At 40.6% G+C, this 21,505-nt stretch overlaps 1 protein-coding gene across 4 annotated transcripts; it reads right to left on the reverse strand.

Moving 5' to 3' along the window:
* Positions 1–2,650: 2,650 nt before the first annotated feature.
* Positions 2,651–4,658, reverse strand: LOC145554600 (uncharacterized). Of its 4 annotated transcripts, none has more exons than XM_081614760.1 (6): positions 4,353–4,658; positions 4,083–4,168; positions 3,909–3,980; positions 3,685–3,772; positions 3,524–3,566; positions 2,651–3,034 (listed from the first exon to the last, which is right to left on the reverse strand). In XM_081614760.1, coding segments are annotated over exons 1-5 (306 nt in total). In that variant the 5' UTR covers positions 4,411–4,658; the 3' UTR covers positions 2,651–3,034; positions 3,524–3,564. The 4 variants fall into 4 exon arrangements, 2 of the variants coding, with proteins under 2 accessions (XP_081470886.1, XP_081470885.1); XM_081614759.1 differs by having other exon boundaries at positions 3,524–3,576; positions 4,353–4,654; XR_014090594.1 differs by having other exon boundaries at positions 3,524–3,576; positions 3,909–3,985; positions 4,083–4,649.
* Between the last annotated feature and the right edge of the window lie 16,847 nt (positions 4,659–21,505).

The following is a 21,505-nucleotide window of genomic DNA, read 5'->3' on the forward strand; positions in this document are numbered from 1 at the left end:
AAAAACAACCATTGGGTGGCGGAATGGTTCTCTGGCTGGAAAAACAGGCAGTCAAACAAGACGGAGCATCCTGGTGGTCCGCCCTCAAAAGTAAGTAGAAACCTGCACACTTTGCTCGCTGATTATAATGAGACATCGAGCAATTATAAATCATTTCAGATTACTTTTTATATATCTGGTAGATTGAAACTCTCAGGGTTTCCGCTCAGTAGTAAAAGGTAATAAATTAAATTGCCTCAAATTAAGGCCAGTAAAAGGTAGTAAAAGGTAATAAATAGAATTTGACTTGGTAGTAAATAAATAAAAAAATTCCTGACCCCTTCAATATATTTAGAATTTTACATCGATGCTGACTTATTGTTTTAAGTTTGTTTAACTATAAAATCTGTATCAAAAATTATGACTACTTCCAGGAATTGAGCTAACGTTGACAGACTCGATTTGTGCGCATACGTAGTGTTGAAGCCTCAAATGTGTTGAGACCAGTGCAGGGGTGGGCAATCCAGGCTCTGGAGGTCTGGTGTCCTGCAACTCTTAGATGTCTCCCTGGTCCAACACACTTGAATCCAACAACTGAATCACCTCCTCGGTGCAGTCAGGTTCTCCTGAGTCTTGCTAACGACCTCATTATTTGACTCAGGTGTGTTGAAGTAGAGATGCATCTAAAAGTTATAGGAGACCCTCCAGAGCTGGAGTTGCCCACCCCCGGACTAGTGAGTCAAGGGAGAGGAAATCATGTGCATTTCACCCTCCATTGTTCTGAGATCCTTAAAGCGCCTTGAAAACCCATCATGCAATGCTCCTAGTATGGCTGAGTACCTGCACAGGTGATCAGCTGATGGTGTGACTTCTTTCAGGGTCTGCATGCGAGTGAGAGTGTTGCTCTCCAGTTGTCTTGAAAGAAACTGTATCTTTGTCATGAAACCCTTCACCAGGCTGTGCATCTCATGTACAAAAAGGGTCTTGTCATGCAGCTTGGTGTTCAGTCCGTTCATCAGGGCAATCACAACAGCAAATGCAAAATCTTCCATCCAGTCCTCATCTGAAAGCTCTGAAATATCTTTCTCTTTCATCTCACAAAACTCGAATCTGTGCTTTCCAGTCCCAGACTCTTTAGCATTTTGCCCAGGCTGAGCCATCTGACTGAAGTGTGGTAGCTGATGTCACTAGGCTCAGTCTCATGCTCCTCCAGAATTATGACAAACTGTCTGTGATTTGAAGTTTACTATTTTAGTAACAACATCAATGACATGGTTACATTTTAGCACTGATTTTCACAATGCATGCTGGTGTATAATACAAAGTAGAAATACCCATTTCTGATCTGAGTCAATTTCACTCTTTTTATTCTGCATTCATTTTAAAAGTTCAAAATTTTTTCCTGTAAGATTTGGACAACCCTCCATGGTGACACCTGTCAATTTGTCCCATTCCAATCCCAACTAGTCCATACACGTATTTACCTCCGTGAAGAGATCGCTCCATGTCGCCATCCCTTCTAAGGACTGCATAGCTGCCAGCTCCTCCGTAACCTTGAAGTCCTGCATCATCCCACAGACGAATGAGTAGCTGGGCTGTGTCATGGACATCACAGCTCTCGTCCAAAACCAAGGAGAAAAAGTCAAAACTTGGCACTTCACGTTGCAGCTGTAGCTCCTCCAGGTTCCCCGCAATGTCCTCGATCCTCCTTGTCATGGTCCGCCTGAACAGCCGGACTTGCTCGAATGCGGCTCTTTTTTCAGGGCATATTAGCACTGCAGAGTCTACCAAGCACTCTTTCACAAACTCCCCCTCCGAGAATGGCTTGCTGTTTGTGGGATATCACAAAGCTGGTCTTGGTGGCTGCATTTCTGGATGCATCGAGTTTGGTAAAAAAAAAAAAGCCTTGCTGTGTTTGCAGTTTAGCTAACAAAGCTTCCGATTTTCGCACAAGCTTTTATATTTCTTCCCATGTTTTGTCTGGTAATGCCGATTCAGACTAGTCCTTAAACACATCGATCTGCTCCCCACAAACTAAACATGTCTTTACCTCCAGCTTCAGTAAATAAATACTTAGTCATCCATTTTTTGTTGAAAATCCTACATTCAGAATCTACCTTTATTTTTGAGCTGACATTTTGAGGGCTAAAGTCGTCTACTGACTACGTTCAATCACATGCACATCTTGCATGAATAAGAAAAACAGCAACTTCAGAATAAAAGCAGTGCAGCTTTAGTCCATAAATTAGGTGAAATGGGGAAGCCTTCTGGGGTTAGGAAAAGAGGTTCAGGGGAGAAGCTCAGTTTATGTTGTAAGCTAGCGAACTTGAACATGGCCAAAAATGGGGCAGGACGGACCATTAATGCGAGCCACGATGATGGTACAGCTTAAGGACTCTACTTAACATGTGAATAGCAACAGGAGACCCATGTGAATTGTCAGTCATTGGATGAAAAAACAATGACATCACAATTCATTACTTACACGTGATTGGTTGGTAGATATCTCCCTATTGGACACACTAGACCTTTATAATTACAGGTCTGGTTAAGCCCCTCCCTACTAAATTATAAAAAATAACCCAGAAATAAAAATACATCAAGCACAAGGCATAAGTTTATATTTTTAATTTTTGTTGAAAAAGAAATATGTAAATACATGCATATGACACACATCTACAAATAAAGAAACCACAAATAAAATAACATCTATAAATAAAAAAACCTTCAGTTTAAAAAAATTAATAAATAAAAAGATTACAGCACAAAATGCTTGTCTACTTCTGGGCCGTGTGGTGGTGGCTTTCTTTCTGAGCATGATCCAACATACAAACGCTTATGACGCAACATGCTGTATTTAGGGTTAACTTCAAGTCTCTTGTAGTTTGGAGCAGAGGTTGTCGAGCTCCTGGCTGCGGAAACTTGGTGGTCTCACAATCCAGCCTGATTCACCCTCGAAGACGCCATCCTCTTCATCAGACATGAGGTCAAAGGTGACACCTTCCCAAAAGGAAATCTCCTCTGCTGCCAGGACGCTCTCCCTCGCCTCCAGCAGCTGTTGACACAGAACAAACATTAAGTCATAAAGAATCTTTATGAAAACATATTGTTGAAACTATGCTGACATTTTAAGTGTCTTGCTTTAGAAACACCTTTGAGGTACCTAAATGTGGGCAGGGAACCAATCGTGGTGGGCCTGCAGCCTCAAAGAGTGAACCCACAAACCAAATACAGGGGAGGTGTAATCCATTTGTCATTGAAAACTATGGTTATGTGGTAAAGTATCAACTCCTGAATATCATGTGAAAAGACATGATATTTAACAAAACATTGATAAAAGTACTTAAGTGATTTGTCATTAACCATTGAGGCTACATTAAAATTATTGCACACCATCTTGTCCCAAAATGTTACAGCTTCTTAAGAAAATTTAATGTTATTTTTCTTTTCACTGCTGAATGCATTTATACACACATATATACAAACATGCATGCAGAACTGATGCAATTGATGCAATTGTAAGATCTCTAGTAATAAATCTTACCTGCTTCTTTCTTTAGCTACATCTGGATGACTGGCTGTAGGTCCTGGATGCAGCTGGAAAACATTTTTGTGCATTGTCAATACATAGAAGAATTACATTATGTACATAAACAATGTTGAACCATAAAATATCATCAACATTCTAAAATAGTAGATACTCACACACAGTTGCATCTCTGTCCTCATCACGGACATCAGAACGTTCCTGAAGAGTCTGATTGACACAAATGTGACTCTCATTCTGTGGAGTCTGTGGAAATAAATGTAAAATTAAAAAAATATTGTAGCAAATATATCGCTTTCTCAAAAATACGTAAGTATATAAGTTAAAATTATTCTCAACCAATCATTATACAGTCGGGAATCAACGCAGTGATTATACATACCGGCTTCATGACTTCGTCCTCAGATCCGTCCGCCATTTTGTAGATCTTTACTGCGTTCCACACTCTGCCTTGCTGTACTGCGTTACAACAAAATAAATAAAATAACGGGAAGATCAGTTTTCCTTACAAATATGCGAGTGTTAACTATTCACTAAATGTGAAATCATAACTTACTGAATTTCTCTTGGTCCTGGTGGACTCAGAGCTCCTCGGCACCGTGGTCTGAGGTCTGGCTGGTTCTGCTTGGCCATTTTTCAGGTCTGAAAAAATCAAAGAAGATGCGAGTATTTTTAAGAGTTCAGAACATCACATGTAATAGAGATTACAATACAAAATCTCACCCTACACTTGTTTCGGCATTAAGAAAACGACAGACCGCTTTCTGTAAGAAACAAACAAAGCAACTGGTCTCGCTCCACGTGTTATTTAGAAAAGCTTTCTTACCGTGAGTTCGGTCTTGTTGGACCGCCGCGGTGTCATCTGTTGTTTTCCGCCGGATCATTGCTTAATATCAAAATGATACTGAAAAGGTAACTCCGTGAAATAGGACTTTTTCCACCATTTCACACAACGCACGGGTTTTTTCGTTCATGTTGGGTGTAGCAGTTAGCACTCGTTACCACCAGTGCAAATCTTCCTCTGGAGTTTAATGGCGGCTGCTTGACCGACTATGAAAGCTCATTACTGCCACCAACTGGACTGGAGTGTTAAATGAAAGTTGACAGAAAAAAATACATTCTATAAGTTATTTTTTCAAAAGTTATGTGACAGTATATTTTATTTGTATTATAATTAATTTCTAAAATGTTTTTAGCAATTAATATGTTTATTTACTCAATTCTACTTTGAGCTGTCTCCTTTTTAGTTTATACAGAATATGATTCATAATCCGTGAGTCATATTTAATGCTTAACTAACAAAACTTAAAAAAAAAGAATACAAATGTTTATACTCTATCAGAAGGTATCACAAACTTTCAACCATTTTGTTCTTCAATTTAAACTTGAGAGTTAAGCAACTGAATACTGAAAAATCTGTAGTTTCTGAAGTCCAGTATTGTGATGTGGAATGACCACTACCACTCCTATATAGCATGACTCTGGGTCTTTAAAGCAATCAGTGAACATTAGTTTGAATATTATTCACAAAAATACTTTATGTACAATCTACCACTCTGGAACATGGTTTTTATTATTATTTTTGATTAAGTTGTGCAATTCCTCCCATCACAAGATAAATCTTCAGATAGGAGGAATGTCAAAGTAAGATCACGTTTCACAAAAGTCTATTGTGTAATCATGCATATTCTTCTTTTATATCGTCAATTCAACCAAAACAAAGTTTTTCAGTGCTCCTAGCACACATGTAATATATATTTTAATGGATAAGATAGATTGTTTTTATATTCTTTCTCCAAACATACTTCTTTATGGTGAACAGAAGGTAAAAAATGATTAGCTACAAAATGAATAAGAGTCAAAAGGCGGTGCTCAACAGTTGATTTGCATTTGCATGGCACTCAGCAACTTCATTTAAATACGAAAACCTGCTAGGCACAAGGGGACGGGGGTGATAGGGGAACACGAACACAGCGTATTGCCTATTGTTCTCAATGTAATTGTAAACAATAAAACAGGAAATACTAATTAACTGAAGCTTAAGCGATCTAACAAAAAACAATCTAAACACACAAATGGTAAAGACAAAAAAACACAACTCGCCTCTATAGCATTGTGCAGGAAATAGAGACGCCACTCTATTTGCTGCTGCTCTTTTATCCACTCTTTTATCCAACGCCTTTTCTTTTAGTTACGTAAAATCACATACCTAAGATTTTTGTCGGCTAGTGTGTGGTCTCAGATTTTGAAAATTCTAAAATTGTGTAGTGTGAACTGGGCTTTACACATTTGAAGTTGCCGACCGGAGCAGCATATTAACAACTTAATCATCATATAGTCCGTCATGGTTGTTGTTTTTCTTTCCACTTGCGTGTATCAGGACGCAGAATAGTGAGATTTGTTGCATATCAGTGACGTTCAATTCAGGTGAATGCGACCTGAACGTTAGGTCGCATTTGAATCGGAAACATATCGGCTATGGGTCGCATTCAAAAAGAATCCAAACTGTGCTTTTCAGACTCGAATGAAAAGATCGGATACAGGTCGCATTACGTCAAAAAAATGGGAATTGGGTCACTTCAGGCTGCAGTTTGAACGCAGCCAAAGATCCAGAGGCGCACGTGCTGCTCATGCAGCGCGTGCCTCCGTGTGTCCGCTTCAACACGCACTGCTGCTGCTCGGTTCAACGCGTCAACAATAAGCTTCAGCAGCTGCCAGCTTCTCCAGGCTCTGAGTTGATAAAGTGTCAAAATGATCCAATCACTCTCTGTGGTTCTGAACTGATTTGATTTTGTGTTGTTTCATCACCAGTAGCCTGATGTTTCTGTTGTTCTCTTGGTCTGTTATACTTCATGTCTGATGGATTTCAGAATGACAATCCATCAGACATGAATGACAATCCTGTGGTGGTGAAACTTGTAATCTCAGCTTTTGCAGGTATGTCTACGTTGTAAAGTTAACTGAAGTAATATGTTGGATCTCCTCACCCTCGTCTTAAGTACGAAGGACAATCCGCTGGTTTCGTATCCAGACTGTGATAACGCGCATCTGACCACTTGGTGCTCAGACAGTTTCAACTTAATGCACAGAGAACATTGCGGAGCTCACTAATCATAATAAGAACAATATCTGTCAGAGTGTCATCTCTGATCTGAAGCCTTTAGATCAGTGGTCCCCAAACTACGACCCGCGGGCTGGATCCGGCCAGCCTCCACATTTGGTCCAGCCCCCTGAACAATGCCAGAGAGCATTCAGATTTTTTTTCATTTACCGTATTTTCCGGACTACAAGCCGTTTATATGTGGATTTTTCTTCAACCACCAGGGGGCTCTTTAGCAGGAAGTGAATCATTGGAAGTCTAGGTTACTTGCGTGCCAACACTGAGGCCACAAGCAGCAAAATGAGTAAGAAACATTTCAGATGTCTGTGGAAAGTTTCTTTGCAAAGGAGAAAAGGCCCAGAGAAGAGACAGGAGAATGGATTTATCCCGGACCGGTAGGTGAGTCCCACATTACAAGCCGCTCTGCGTAACATGCGGCGACCGGCTGCTAATGAGGCAATGAAGCTTCAAGCTGCTTCACCACGTAGAGACCAAGCAGGCTGTGTATCGGAGAGACTTTAGGAAAGATTGAAATTTATAATCTTCCCGACCTAAGACATTCTGTCTCTGAATCGGCTTTCCCCATGTGGCCTTGGAAGGGCTGCATATTTCTAATCTCCTTGAAGATATGTAAACACAACGCTCTTCCCTCCTCACCCCCTCCTGTATCCATGGAGCTGAGCGCTCCCAAGGCCTTGATAACAACATCTTATTTTACTTCTGCTAGGAGGCTGAGCAACGTGGTTTCATGGCCCTGTGGTGTCACCGCCTTCACTCATGTCTTTGTTTTGTCTGAATGTTGCCATTTGCCCTAACGTGTCCTTTGGGGCACATAACAATGCATTTCATTCCCCTTTTATTATTTAGAAACTGTGGAGTACTCATCTTTAACGCAGAAAAGGAATTAGATTAGTCACTCTTTCGCTTATTTCTTCAGAAATTTTAGAATACTCACTAGACCAATATTAAACTTCTTAGATTAATTTTTAGATTATTATGCAGAGACTCCTATTACTGCAACCCAGAAAAGGAATTAGAACAAAGTTAGAGTCCAGAAAAAATTCTTCCAGAACAGAAACATTTAGTTTTTATTATTACTTAGAAACTGTGGAGTACTCATTACTTTTACAGATTTAGAGCATACTTAGAAAGTCCAGAGGATACTTACATACACTTATTTACCAACACAGAATAGGGATCTAGACCAGGGTTTCTCAACCTTTTTTGGCCCAGCTCCCCCCCAGCCTTCATCCAGGTCCCTCACCGCCCCCCACCAAAGAATTTGTTGGCTACTTTGTACTGACTATTATTTTATTATTAATATTACTATCACTATTGTACATGTTTTGATTTTTATGCTTGTTTCTGTATTTATCATCAAAAATAATTTCCCAGAGAACAAAAAAGTCATGGGAATAGAAATTATTTTCACAGGCGTCTATGAAAAATGCAACAAACATTCAAGTTAGAATTTGTAGGTCTAACAGCAGCCAATCAGAGTGGAAAAATATTTGTAACCTTTGCCATTTTCTAATTATTCAATCTTGCACAAAATGACCAGATAAAAGATGTTCAACATGCCAGTTTAAACTTTGATCTATTTGCAAACGACTGAGTTCTGCAACATTAAAACATGGATAGAACTGTAACTACATTAATCATAGCTCTTCTTCTCTTCAGTGTTTGTCGGTTTCTGGTGGTGCAGCTCTGTGCTGCCTTCAGGAGAATGGGACATCAGAGTATCATCCATAAAACTTCACCCACATGGCATTTATTGTGCAAACCAGAGCTTTCAGTGGAAAAACTAAAGTTCCAGGTCATTTTAATGCCATACAAATATGAGACAGAAACATGGATTATATCTTTATATAGACCTGTCTATTGATTATAGATTAATAGTTTTACTGGACAGAAATTACAAAGAACAAATCTGGTTCTTAATCAAATCCTAATGAGTCAAATTGAAAGTGTCATGGAGTCATCAGCCTCATGACATTAACACTGACATGAAAAATAATATTGAAGAAATAAATATATCAAATCTAATTAAAAACCGTCTAATCATCATGTGTTGATTTTTTCACTGTTCAGCATCGGATTCTCTGTTTTTATGCCATAATTCACATCTAGTTCGTCGCTCCGTTTTATGTCCCGCTACTCCTGTTTCAGAGTTTTGCGCAATGTGCGCCTCGTTTTTTTTTTTTTTAAGCCCCTAAGGTGCAGGGCGGTTGGGAAGCGTATCGATGGGGAAAAGGCAGACTGACATAAACCTTTTAAAACAACGGAAACAATTTCTGCATTCTGATTATTGAAATTTAAAAGTGCTGTGTTGTTCTCTCACCCCGTTTCATACCGGACCACTTACAGCACCGTGTTAACGCTATAAAATGAACGCTCTCTATCGTGGTATCACCCATGGAGGGATTTCTTTATTTAAATGGGTTAATTTTTCAGAGAGATACACAGTGAGGGTGTCGTGATTTTAGCTACCAGTAGCAGGAGAACGGAGCTGCACCAAGAAGCTAACAGAAGCTACAAACACTGAATAGAAGAAGAGCTGCCATCGATACAGTTGCAGCCAAGCATGATTTAATGTTACACAATACAGTTTTACTAAGTTGCTCAAAGTCTAAACTGGCATTATTGTGCATTTAAGGTGTAAAGTTTACCTTCGACCAAACGCCCCCCAAAGGAATCACAGTGCCCCCCTTTTGTAAAAATGTCCACCAACGCCCCCTGCCGTCCTCTGAACGCCCTCTTGGGGGCGGTACCGCTAGATTAGAATAAACTTAGAATCCAGAAAAACTATGTTTTAGACTCCTATTCTTGCAACCCAGAAAAAAAATAGACCAGAGGATACTTACTTATACTTATCTAGCAACTCTAAACAGGAGTACCTAGTTTACATACTTTAGATCAACATTAGATTTTCTTCTTTTGCTCTTTCCTTTGATTTGTTATTCTGTTTGTATTTTCTTTTGATTCCTGTAATACACTTTGTATTGCCTTTTTGGTGAAAATGTTCTACGTACATAAATAAAATTACCTTTACCTTTAGTAAGAATAATAATTCAAGATATCTTCAATTACTTTTTGACGAGTCAAAATTCCTTTTACGATATCTCAAATGACATCATTAGATCCGTCATCTGACGGGACACATATCCGTTATTTAAGATATCTTGAATTATGACTAGTCAAAATTACAATTTTAGATATCTGAATTAAGAATTGCGTGGAAGCCCCTTTGTGGTGTCCAAACAGTTGCCTGCAGAATTTTACGTTTCCTGCTCAAAATTGTCAGTAAATGCCACAATGTAGAATGAGCTTGGCAATGTTGGAAATGCGGAGATAGTTTAGAATTTCCTGTTCATTCATTTCTGACAAACCAAATGCACTTAAAAGCAGCTTTGAAAAGCTAAAATTGCTATTGTCAAACCATTTTCAACATGAAAGTGATGCATTTCACTTACATACATCTTTTTTCATTTTTTCTATTTTTCATTGTTTTGTTAAAGTTTCAAATTGCTGCGTAAGTCAGATGTTTGACCAGACAGAATATATATTCAAGTTATCAGTAATATCATTCTGACTAGTCAGGATGTTAATTTAAGATATCTTAAATAGAAAAGCTGAGTAATTCAAGATATCTCAAATTCATTTAGAGATATGAAAAGAAAGTTTGACTAGTCAAGATTACAATTCAAAGTATCTCTAATCTTGTTTTGTCTAGTCATTATTTCTTTTAAGATACCTATAATTTAATTTTCACTATTCAAAACTACATATCTCCTATCCAAAAATACATTTAGTTATCTTAAATTATGGTATCATTCGAGATATATTTAATTAGAATTATAACTAGTCAAAATTAAAATAGAGATATCTTGAATTTATGTTATGACTAGTCAGAATTTAATTGTAGATATCTGAAATGTGTATTTTGGATAGTTAGTAATTCATTGTAGATATCTTGAATTGAAGTCTCCATACAAGTCAATGGTAAATTTGATGGTGATGGCAGACAACAGACAGCATGACAGCAGAGCGCAGAAAAAAAAGAAAAAAAGAGCGCGACAGTGAGGTGATGAAGAAAATATCCAAGCTAACAGTATTTTTTAAAACTCATATTAGACATGGAACAGAACCACCGTCCCTCTCCGCTTCTCAAAATGTTAGACTTGCCAACAGTGGCTCTACAGTCCCATCAGAACCTGGATCTGTCTGATCTGGCATCACAGAGTCAGAGGCAGCAGAAGTGCATCTTCTTCGCCAGGTGCAACGATGACCACAAATAATCCAGTACAGATCCTGTGTTTTGGGTAAAAAACTTATGAGTTCTTGTGGGTTTACTTGGATAAACAAGAAGCAGGGAGCTGTCAAAATATGGGTTAGGGTTACACCTTACTGTTGTGCTTCTTGATGCTTTTTCTGACAGTTTCATTTTATATGGTCTCAGAGAGAATTTATTATGAGAATGTAACGTTACGGTTAGTTTACAGTCAGTTCTTTTTCATCTCATATCTAGTGTTGTCCTCCACTCAGTTCTTTTCCTCCTGCAGTAGAGGAGAGGGGGGTTCCAGAGGCCAGGTGTTGCTGCGTGTTGATTCTCAGTGTCACCAAGCACAGTTGGAGGACAAAGACAGTATTGAGGTGGGAGGCATGGTGCAGGGAGCAGAGGATACTCTTACAGACTGACCAGTGTTTGTTCCAAGTCCTCCCTTCATACACACAACAGAAACTGTGTTCTGTTCCTCCCCACTCCCCAGCTTTGTCCTGTCTGCCTCTTTTTCTCCATCTCTCCTTCCCTCTACCTCTTCTCCCTGTTTTTTGTTTTGTGCAGGTAGGCTTGCATTAGAGTCAGCAACTAGAGTAGAGATCAGATAACAGATGCTCTAAGAACAGTTTTCAGACCGTTTACCCAACACGTAAAATGCAAAGCAAAGCTGGTGGAATGAAAGTGGATGGTACTCAAAGAAGCTAATAGCCAATAAGTAATGAGAAGAAGAAAAACACATGAATATGCTTTATACTTAGTTTGAATAAATTTTTTTTCTAAGGGTCCTTTTTCCTTTTCTGTAGATCTTGTATCATATATCCATGCAGACAAAAGCTTCAAATTGTTGTCAATAGAAAAATTGGCAGCACGCACTTCAATACTCAGATTGTTACAGGGGTGAAATGATAACCTGCAACCATTAAAGGATATTTGCACAAAAGCCCTGAAAGCAGGAAGAAGCTTTGTGCTGCCATAGCAACGCATTCCTTACATGCACTTAGCGGTTGTGCTCTTAATGGCATGCACTATCCTAAAAATCCGTATGAATAACCATTTTGTCAATCTACCTTTCAGGGTGACATGGCCTCTTGCTAGCTTGATGTGCCCACATTCTTTATCACAAGTCAGTATGTCCAACTCTTTCATGGAATGGCCAGGAGTGTCATGTTAATTTCAGGCCTGTAATGTCATATCTGACCCATTTTTTTCCAGAACTTAAAGAAGCAACCAACAACGTAGTTTACTTTTTTAAAAACAAAACATATGACTTTATTATACATACTTCTAGTAATGGGTCCAGCAACACTGATGCGTCGGTGCATGTGTCAAGCCCATAGACCAACACCCGTGTCGGTGCGCGTATTGGTTTCAGCAAGTCACATGACCGATACAGGAACTGTTTCGAAAGGACACTGGATGCCAAACTGTGTTTATAAGGAAGCAAATCTGTAAATCTGTCAAAAGCATTTGCCAAAAGAATTATTGATCTTTTACAGCGTCAACTATGGAGCAGCTTCAAAGGAAAGGTATCCGCAGTGTGGGACCATTTTGATCTTACATGTCCTCAAAAAATTAGCATATTGTGATAAAGTTAATTATTTTCCATAATGTAATGATAAAAATTAAACTGTCATATATTTTAGATTCATTGCACACCAACTGAAATATTTCAGGTCTTTAATTGTTTTAATACTGATGATTTTTGCATACAGCTCATGAAAACCCAAAATCCCTGTCTCAAAAAATGAGCATATCATGAAAAGGTTCTCTGAACGAGCCATTAACCTCATCATCTGAATCAACAAAGTAACTCTAAACACCTGCAAAAGATTCATGAGGCTTTTAAAAACTCCCAGCCTGGTTCATTACTCAAAACCGCCATCATGGGTCAGACTGCTGACCTGACTGCTGTCCAGAAGGCCATCATTGACGCCCTAAAGCAAGAGGATAAGACACAGACATTTCTGAACGAACAGGCTGTTCCCAGAGTGCTGCATCAAGGCACCTCAGTGCGAAGGAAAAAGTGTGTCAGAAAACGCTGCACAACGAGAAGAGGTGACCGGACCCTGAGGAAGATGGTGGAGAAGGACCGATTCCAGACCTTGGGGGACCTGAGGAAGCTGTGGACTGAGTCTGGAGTAGAAACATCCAGAGCCACCGTGCACAGGCGTGTGCAGGAAATGGGCTACAGGTGCTGTATTCCCCAGGTCAAAGGTCAAGCCACTGTTGAACCAGAAACAGCAGCAGAAGCGTCTGACCTAGGCTACAGAGAAGCAGCACTGGACTGTTGCTCAGTGGTCCAAAGTACTTTTTTCGGATGAAAGCAAATTTTGCATGTCATTCAGAAATCAAGGTGCCAGAGTCTGGAGGAAGACTGGAGAGAAGGAAATGCCAAAAGGCCAGAAGTCCAGTGTCCAGTACCCACAGTCAGTGATGGTCTGGGGAGCTGCTGGTGTTGGTCCACTGGGTTTTATCAAGGGCAGGTCAATGCAGCAGCTATCAGGAGGTTTTGGAGCACCTCATGCTTCCATCTGCTGAAAAGCTTTATGGAGATGAAGATTTCATTTTTCAGCACGACCTGGAACCTGCTCAGTGCCAAAACCTGGTAAACTGGTATTACTGACCATGGTATTACTGAGCTCAACTGACCTGCCAACTCTCCTGACCTGAACCCCATAGAGAATCTGTGGGATATTGTGAAGAGAAAGTTGAGAGACCAAGACCCAAAACTCTGGATGAGCTAAAGGCCATCGAAGCATCCTGGGCTCCATGACACCTCAGCAGAGCCACAGGCTGATGGCCTCCATGCTGCATTGAAGGCTGCAGAAGGATTTCTGACCAAGTATTGAATGCATAACTGAACATAATTATTTGAAGGTTGACTTTTTTGGTATTAAAACACATTTCTTTTATTGGTTGGATGAAATATGCAAATTTTTTGAGACAGGGATTTTGGGTTTTCATGAGCTGTTTGCCAAAATCCATCCATCCATCCATTTTCTTCCGCTTATCCGGGGTCGGGTCGCGGGGGCAGCAGCTTCAGAAGGGAGGCCCAGACTTCCCTCTCCCCAGCCACTTCTTCCAGCTCCTCCGGGGGAATCCCAAGGCATTCCCAGGCCAGCCGAGAGACATAGTCCCTCCAGCGTGTCCTGGATCTTCCCCGAGGCCTCCTCCCGGTGGGATGTGCCCGGAACACCTCACCAGGGAGGCGTCCAGGAGGCATCCTGACCAGATGCCCGAGCCTCAACTGGCTCCTCTCGACGTGGAGGAGCAGCGGCTCTACTCTGAGTCCCTCCCGGATGACCGAGCTTCTCTCCCTAAGGGAGAGCCCAGCCACCCTGCGGAGGAAACCCATTTCGGCCGCTTGTACCCGTGATCTCGTTCTTTCGGTCATGACCCAAAGCTCATGACCATAGATGAGGGTGGGAACGTAGATCGACCGGTAAATCGAGAGCTTCGCTTTTTGGCTCAGCTCTCTCTTCACCACGACGGACCGGTACAACGCCCGCTTCACAGTAGACGCTGCCCCAATCCGCCTGTCGATCTCCCGCTCCCTTCTTCCCTCATTCATGAACAAGATCCCCAGATACTTAAACTCCTCCACTTGAGGCAGGATGAACCCCCTGAACCGGAGAAGGCACTCTACCCTTTTCCGGCTCAAGACCATGGCCTCGGATTTGGAGGCACTGAGCCTCATCCCGGCCTCTTCACACTCGGCCGTGAACCGCTCCAGTGAGAGCTGCAGATCACGTTCCGATGAAGCCAACAGGACCACATCATCCGCAAAAAGCAGAGATGCGATCCTAAGGCCACCAAAACGGATCCCCTCAACACCTCGGCTGGTCTAGAAATTCTGTCCATAAAAGTAATGAACAGAATCGGTGACAAAGGGCAGCCTTGGCGGAGTCCAACTCTCACCGGAAATGAGCCCGACTTACTGCCGGCAATACAGACCAGACTCTGACACCGGTCATACAGGGACCTGACAGCACGTATCAAAGGGCCCGGTACCCCATACTCCCAGAGTACCCCCCACAGGGCCCCCCGAGGGACACGGTCGAACGCCTTCTCCAAGTCCACAAAACACATGTAGACTGGTTGGGCGAACTCCCATGCACCCTCCAGGACCCTGCTGAGGGTGTAGAGCTGGTCCAGTGTTCCACGACCAGGACGAAAACCACACTGCTCTTTCTGAATCCGAGGTTCAACTATCCGACGGACTCTCCTCTCCAGGACCCCCTCTAAGGACTCCAAGAAGGGTGGGTAATCTGAACTGCCGTTCGGCCCGTAAGCACAAACAACAGTCAGAACCCGTCCCCCCACCCGTAGGCGGAGGGAGGCTACCCTCTCGTTCACCGGGGTGAACCCCAACGTACAGGCGCCCAAATGGGGGGCAACAAGTATGCCCACTCCAGCCCGGCGCCTCTCACCGTGGGCAACTCCAGAGTGGAAGTACGTCCAGCCCCTCTCAAGGAGACTGGTTCCAGAACCAGAGCCATGCGTCGAGGTGAGGCCAACTATTTCTAGCTGGAACCTCTCAGCCTCGCACACTAGCTCCGAATGAAATGTCTCAACCAAAGAATCACCTTCTGCAGCGCAAACAGTTCAATAACAAGTTTGACCTCGTTGTGGGCATTATGCCATGTTGTAGCATTAAGGTCTGCTAATAACTGTGTTGCAGTAGCTGCGGACTAGCATTAATAGAATTAATATTCATGACTATTGTTTTAGGGTTAGCACAGTTAATTTAATTTATTTAGTGGTGCCCACCACTGGTTGCCACAAATACGTTTTTTAGTCTGAGTCTAACCCTAAGATGTTTTGTGCATTTCAATAATAATAAAAAGAAAAGATTTGGGCTTTTAATATTGTTGATGTTAATTATGTCAGATATTTTTTGTACCTTGATTGGCCACATTGTATTCCTTCTCAGTCCAAAATCAGATGCCAAAATCATCAGTATTAAAACAATAAAAGACCGGAAATATTTCAGTTGGTGTGCAATGAATCTAAAATATATGACAGTTTAATTTTTATCATCACATTATGGAAAATAATGAACTTTATCACAATATGCTAATTTTTTGAGAAGGACATGTATATTGTAAAATAAATTTGTTTTCATTTTTGTCGTTTGATCCGGTTCTTGTCAGTTTCTACTTAATCTATCTGAACCCAAATTCAGCTGAAACTGACTTTTAGTTTACTTTCGTATTATGTTCTGCAGGTTAAGTGTTGCATATGTTTAACTAAACTGTCTTATTTAAATAAATAAACCTTTTCAATGCTGAGGCATTATGAGGCATGAGAATGAAGTCCCAGATTCACCTAGATAAACTCAGATATGCAGCCATTCTACAAATTAGTCAGTTGCTTTTTATAAATTATTTCATATACAGTGAACCCTCGCTGTAACGCGGTTCACTTTTCAAGGTTTCGCAGATTTTTTTGTGCAGGTTTTTTTTCCACATTGTTCTTCGTCCTAATTGACCATATGATTGGTAAAAACAGTCTCCGTGCTTCTTCGCCTGAGTGCCAATAACGTTACGGTGTTTAATACAGATTAGCCACTCAGCAGATGGAAATAAAAACTTTCAATGTCTGCTGGAAAAAAAAAAAAAACTGTGGCCAGAGGCAGCAAAACCCGACCGGAGGCTCGTTTGATGAGATCCATCGCTCTGCCGTAGATCCAGCTGTGAATCTGGCGGGGCGGGTTGGAGGAGACGCTTTAATGACATGACTCTGGATCACATTGAGGCCTGATTGATGCACATGCACATCCGCTGACCTGAAAACAGGTTTTGTTCTTTGGTTTCAATGTAGATTATTTATTTATGCTGTGTAATAACTGTAAAAAATAAAAGTAACTACTACACGGATTTTGCCTATTACAGGTTATTTTCGGAACGCAACCCCTAAGAAAAACAAGGGTTCGCTGTAAATGTAGAGTTTACTTAATTTTTTTATACAGCAGAAGTTTTGTCAAAAAAGCATAAAAGGCTAAATTTCAAAAAGGTTGTAAACTTTTTGGGTTTTTTTATACAAATCTGTGGGGGGGGGGAGGGGGGACAGTCCACAAAGATCCTCATTCCAAACACATTCACTTAAATTTTCACTTTATGGTACATGTTCACATTTTTTTATTGACTGTATATCAAATATATTTAAAATTTAACTGATGACATAATACAATATACAATATTCAATAAAATACAATCCTATTGTATAAACTAGGTCATAAAATCACAACGCTGCCTGTAGGAATTTTTAATGTCCAGCAGGTGTCAGTATTGAGTGACACAGTATCAACAGAATGACAGTTTTGCTATGTGTGGAAACGATACATGACGCCTCATCTACCCATCACTAAATACTTCCAATGATACTTGATGAACGTCCCTTTGCATGTCTCGGAGAAGACAGTTTTCTTCATCGAACGACAAGATACCAGCAGAATACTGACTGGTATTCAATTTTCTTTTCATAATCAGTGGTTTATTAAAATCTTGCAATGGAGACAGACAGTTTCAGAGGTGAGGGAGACGTGGCAGACCCAGTTTGAAGTGAGAGAATTGATGATTTAATGATAAGTGACAAAATACACAATCCAGGTACCACAGGCAAGGAGCTCAGACGCTGGTAGCAACTGGCTAATATTTCCCAGGCAGCACAGACGAGCAACGGAAATGAACTCGCACTGGTAGCAACAGGCTGGAGACAGCAGGACAACACGGAGACTCAACTGAACATAGAAACCTAAATTAACTCGCAGAAAAAGCAAATCTTCACAAAAAGTCCACAAACTACCAGTAGGATCGATTGTGGAACTTTTCCAAAAGCTTAATGTTAGCTTGTCTTGTGTCTCTTTCAGGCATGGAACAACGTATTGTGTGAACTGGTTAGTTTTAAATGAAAAGATTTGGTCGTAGTCCCTCTTCTCATTATGCCGCAGTACAAGAGAATTCAGGTGGCAGGCAGGATCATCTACAGCAGTGGTCTCCAACCCCCGGTCCGTGGACCAATTGGTACCGGGCCGCACAAGAAATAATTAAATATTTCCGTTTTATGTATTATTTGAGTCTGGAGAATCTTTTATTTTGAAAATCCTTTAACCGGATTCTCTTGGCCCACATTGAGCCCACAAGCAGCAAAATGAGTAAAAAACATTTCAGATGTCTTTGGAAAGTTTCTTTGCAAAGGAGAAAAGGCCCAGAGAAGAGACAGGAGAATGGATTTATCCTGGACCGCTAGGTGAGTCCCACATTACAAGCCGCTCTGCGTAACATGCGGCGACCGGCTGCTAATGAGGCAATGAAGCTTCAAACTGCTTCACCACGTAGAGACCAAGCAGGCTGTGGATATAAGCAACACTTCAGGTGTCATTGTCTCTCATCAGTCCCTGATGGAACCGTCTCGTTGCAGAGAAACAAGCTCAGGGCTCCGTTAGTCATTATCATGAGTTAAAATTTTCACGAAAGTAAAATGTTCGTTTTTGTGGCGCATCTGTATCTTATTTTGAAGGGATATGTACACGTTACCATAGCGACCAGAGTCAGAGCGTTTGGGCAGTGGTCGAGAGGAGATGAGTAGAGCTTGTGAGTCTTAAGTCTGGTTTAGACAGAAAGATTTCAGATTGTCGGCCGATTCTCCAAACCTCTGTGACCACAGAGCTGATAAAGTCCAACAGGTTCAATCGGTTCGTGTGTCCAAGGCAGGAGCAACACGAACCGATTCCAGTCACGAACATCGCAATTCCAGAAGAAAATCCACAAAACTCCCAACATAGCATACAGGAATTTAGAATAACCAAACACGGATGATGATGTAGAAACAATAGTGATAGTTTTTGGAGTCATTTTAAGAGATAAAAGACGTAACAAAAAGAAAATGCGGTGGATAAAAGACGACGGGAGCAGCCGCTCTATTTGCTGCACTATGATTTGGAGGTGACTATGTTTTTTAACATTTTTAACTGAATAAACATAAACATATATAATAAGGACCTTTACATATAATAATAAACATTTCCACATATCATCTCCGATATCCACCGGACTCTCAGTTGCACGATATGTCAGCTGTTTGGGATTCCCCTCTGTTCTTACGTCACCGCGCTCTCTGATTGGCTACCTGTCACATTCAGCAGGTCGTATTCTCGTTCCCAGTCAGGAAAAACCCCACAAGCTGCGATAAAAAGTCCAAGACAATCCAAATTGGGTATTTTCAGGCTTTAGCGGGAACACCAACACCGCCTTATCTGACGGTTCGGCCCCCTCACCCCCACCAGGCCGCAGCAAAATTTTCCAAGTCTTGACCGGTAATAAATACGTTGGGGACCACTGATCTACAGCACTTTTGCTCCACACTTCTGGTGTCACTTCTTTTTACTAACTTCTACTACTCTACCAACGGCTTCTCTCAATATCTCTGATGATTCTGCAATAGTTGGCTTCATTTTTGATGGGTCTACAAGAGATATTATAGTAAGCTGAATCTGGACTTTGTGGATTTTTGCAATCAGCTCCTTCAGTGGTAAGACTGTGGGAAGGGGAGATTCAGCAGGGGCCTCATCTATAAAGCGTGTGTACGCACAAAAAATGTGGGGCGCCATATTATCCGCACAAGTTGGAATGGCATGAAAGTTTGAGTAAATATATGCAAACTTTACCTGCTGTGAAATTGTGCGCCAGCCACACAAGCTTTCTTAGTGGACAATAACAAACGAGAAGGTGCCAAAACTCACCTAAGTACACTGAAAAATGACTTCATTCAGTGTTATTTAGACCAAGAAGTATAGAAACAGTTTTTTATTACTTAAATCTTTTATTGCTTAAGCATACACAATGAAACGGAACTACGTTTAACCTCAGACAATAACATAGCACACACACCAACAAAAATAAAAATAAAAGGATGAGAAATCCTCACTCAAATGTAAATGGTAAATTTTCTCAGTTTTTGTCGCATAAAGATGCAACGCATTGGTCTCTGTGGGGTGAAATGGGGTTGGATCAGATCCCCCCAGATCTGCATAAAATGGTTTGTTCCTGCTTGGACCACTTGACAATGACAGTGTTCAGCAGCAGTCCAGTAGAAGACCAGAATGACAGTGGCCATTACTATGCTGCAAAAAAATAAAAAATAAAGTTAGGTTTTCAAAAAATAGAGAGACAGAGAAAAAGGTAAAGTGTCAATTTGTAATCCACTTTTTCTCCGAGAGAGGTGGAGACTGTGTGAGATTATCAACCATTCAGCATAGTTAGCTTAGCTACAAACTATTGTTTTCCTCCATTTCACTAACATTTAGTGAATTAAGTTAAGAAATTCCCAACATATTCATATATTGAACTTGTACCTGTACCATTTACCACACTTAACAGATGTGTCAGTCAGCAGCAGCTGTAACCCACGTCCCTCCTGACCTGCCCTCTCCTAAGTGAAAATAAAGCTGCAGTAAGTAACTTAAATAAAAAATTTTTTTTTTACATATTTGTTAAAACTGTCATTATGTTGTGACAGTATGGCATGAAAGCACTCGCAGAACAAGTCAGTGTGGGGCTGGGGGCGGGGCTAATGACCGGGCCCTTTATACCCATGGTAATTTAAGTTTTTACTGGTTTTGTTTTTAGACCACCATTGATGTAAGCAGTGTAACTACATATTGTATTTTTGGTGTGTGTCATCTGATTCACATCAAATAAGTGCAGTATACAGTGATGTACAATATGATCTAAACAAATTCAGTTTCACTTCATCAGAACATAATCCAAACTTACGGACAAGGATATTTGTCTGAGCATGTAACATTCGAACCTGACGGTAAATATCCTCACCATCAGACAGACGGTCTGCCAACACATGACCAAGATATTTCACTTCATTTGAGACATTCAATAAAATCCCAGACAGCCTGAAATTTGGAAATATCCTATTTTTGTCCTCTTTAGTGCGACGATCAAAATGATACGTTTTGATGGATTGAATTTGACATCATGTAGTTCACCATATGCTGAACAGCTTCTGAAGACCAGCTGAACTTGGACTAAAAACCACTAAGTCATCAGCATACATAAGATGATTTATAATTGAACCATGCAGCCAGTTCAACTTATGTTTAACTACTTAGAGAGTTCATTCATATAAAAATTAAACAATATAGGGGATAAAATGCTTCCTTGTCTGACTCCATTGCTAACATGGAAGGATGCAGACACACAGTTGTCCTATTTGACCAACATGGTTTGATTAGCATACCAACAGGTCAAACATCTTGCTATATATTTGGCCACACCAGCTTGGCACAATTTTAAAAATAGTTCTCTATGATTTACATGATCAAAAACCTTAGTGGCGTCTAAAAAACACAGAAAAGCCGTAGAATTTTTGCTATTATAATTATTCACTAATTATTTTAGGCCATATATACACAGAACACTACCATGTTTGGACTTGAACCCAAATTGATTGTCTGAAGACATTACTATCTTTGCAAATTATGGCAAAAGAATTAGTTCAAAGACTTTAGACAGTGTACTTGCTAGTGCAATAGGTCTATAATTATCAGAGCTGCCAATTTTACCAGCTTTGTTTTTAATCACAG

Source organism: Poecilia reticulata, chromosome 13, assembly GCF_904066995.2.
Source record: "Poecilia reticulata chromosome 13, P_reticulata-male-v2, whole genome shotgun sequence".
Classification (NCBI taxonomy): domain Eukaryota; kingdom Metazoa; phylum Chordata; class Actinopteri; order Cyprinodontiformes; family Poeciliidae; genus Poecilia; species Poecilia reticulata.

Excerpts from the sequence above, each read along its gene's own strand:
- LOC145554600 (XM_081614759.1), bottom strand. The coding sequence starts at position 4,410 with ATGATCCGGCGGAAAACAACAGATGACACCGCGGCGGTCCAACAAGAC. Across the intron at positions 3,773-3,908 it reads AGGACGAAGTCATGAAGCCG|ACTCCACAGAATGAGAGTCA; the intron begins GTATGTATAATC and ends TTATTTCCACAG. Across the intron at positions 3,577-3,684 it reads GGACAGAGATGCAACTGTGT|CTGCATCCAGGACCTACAGC; the intron begins GTGAGTATCTAC and ends AATGTTTTCCAG.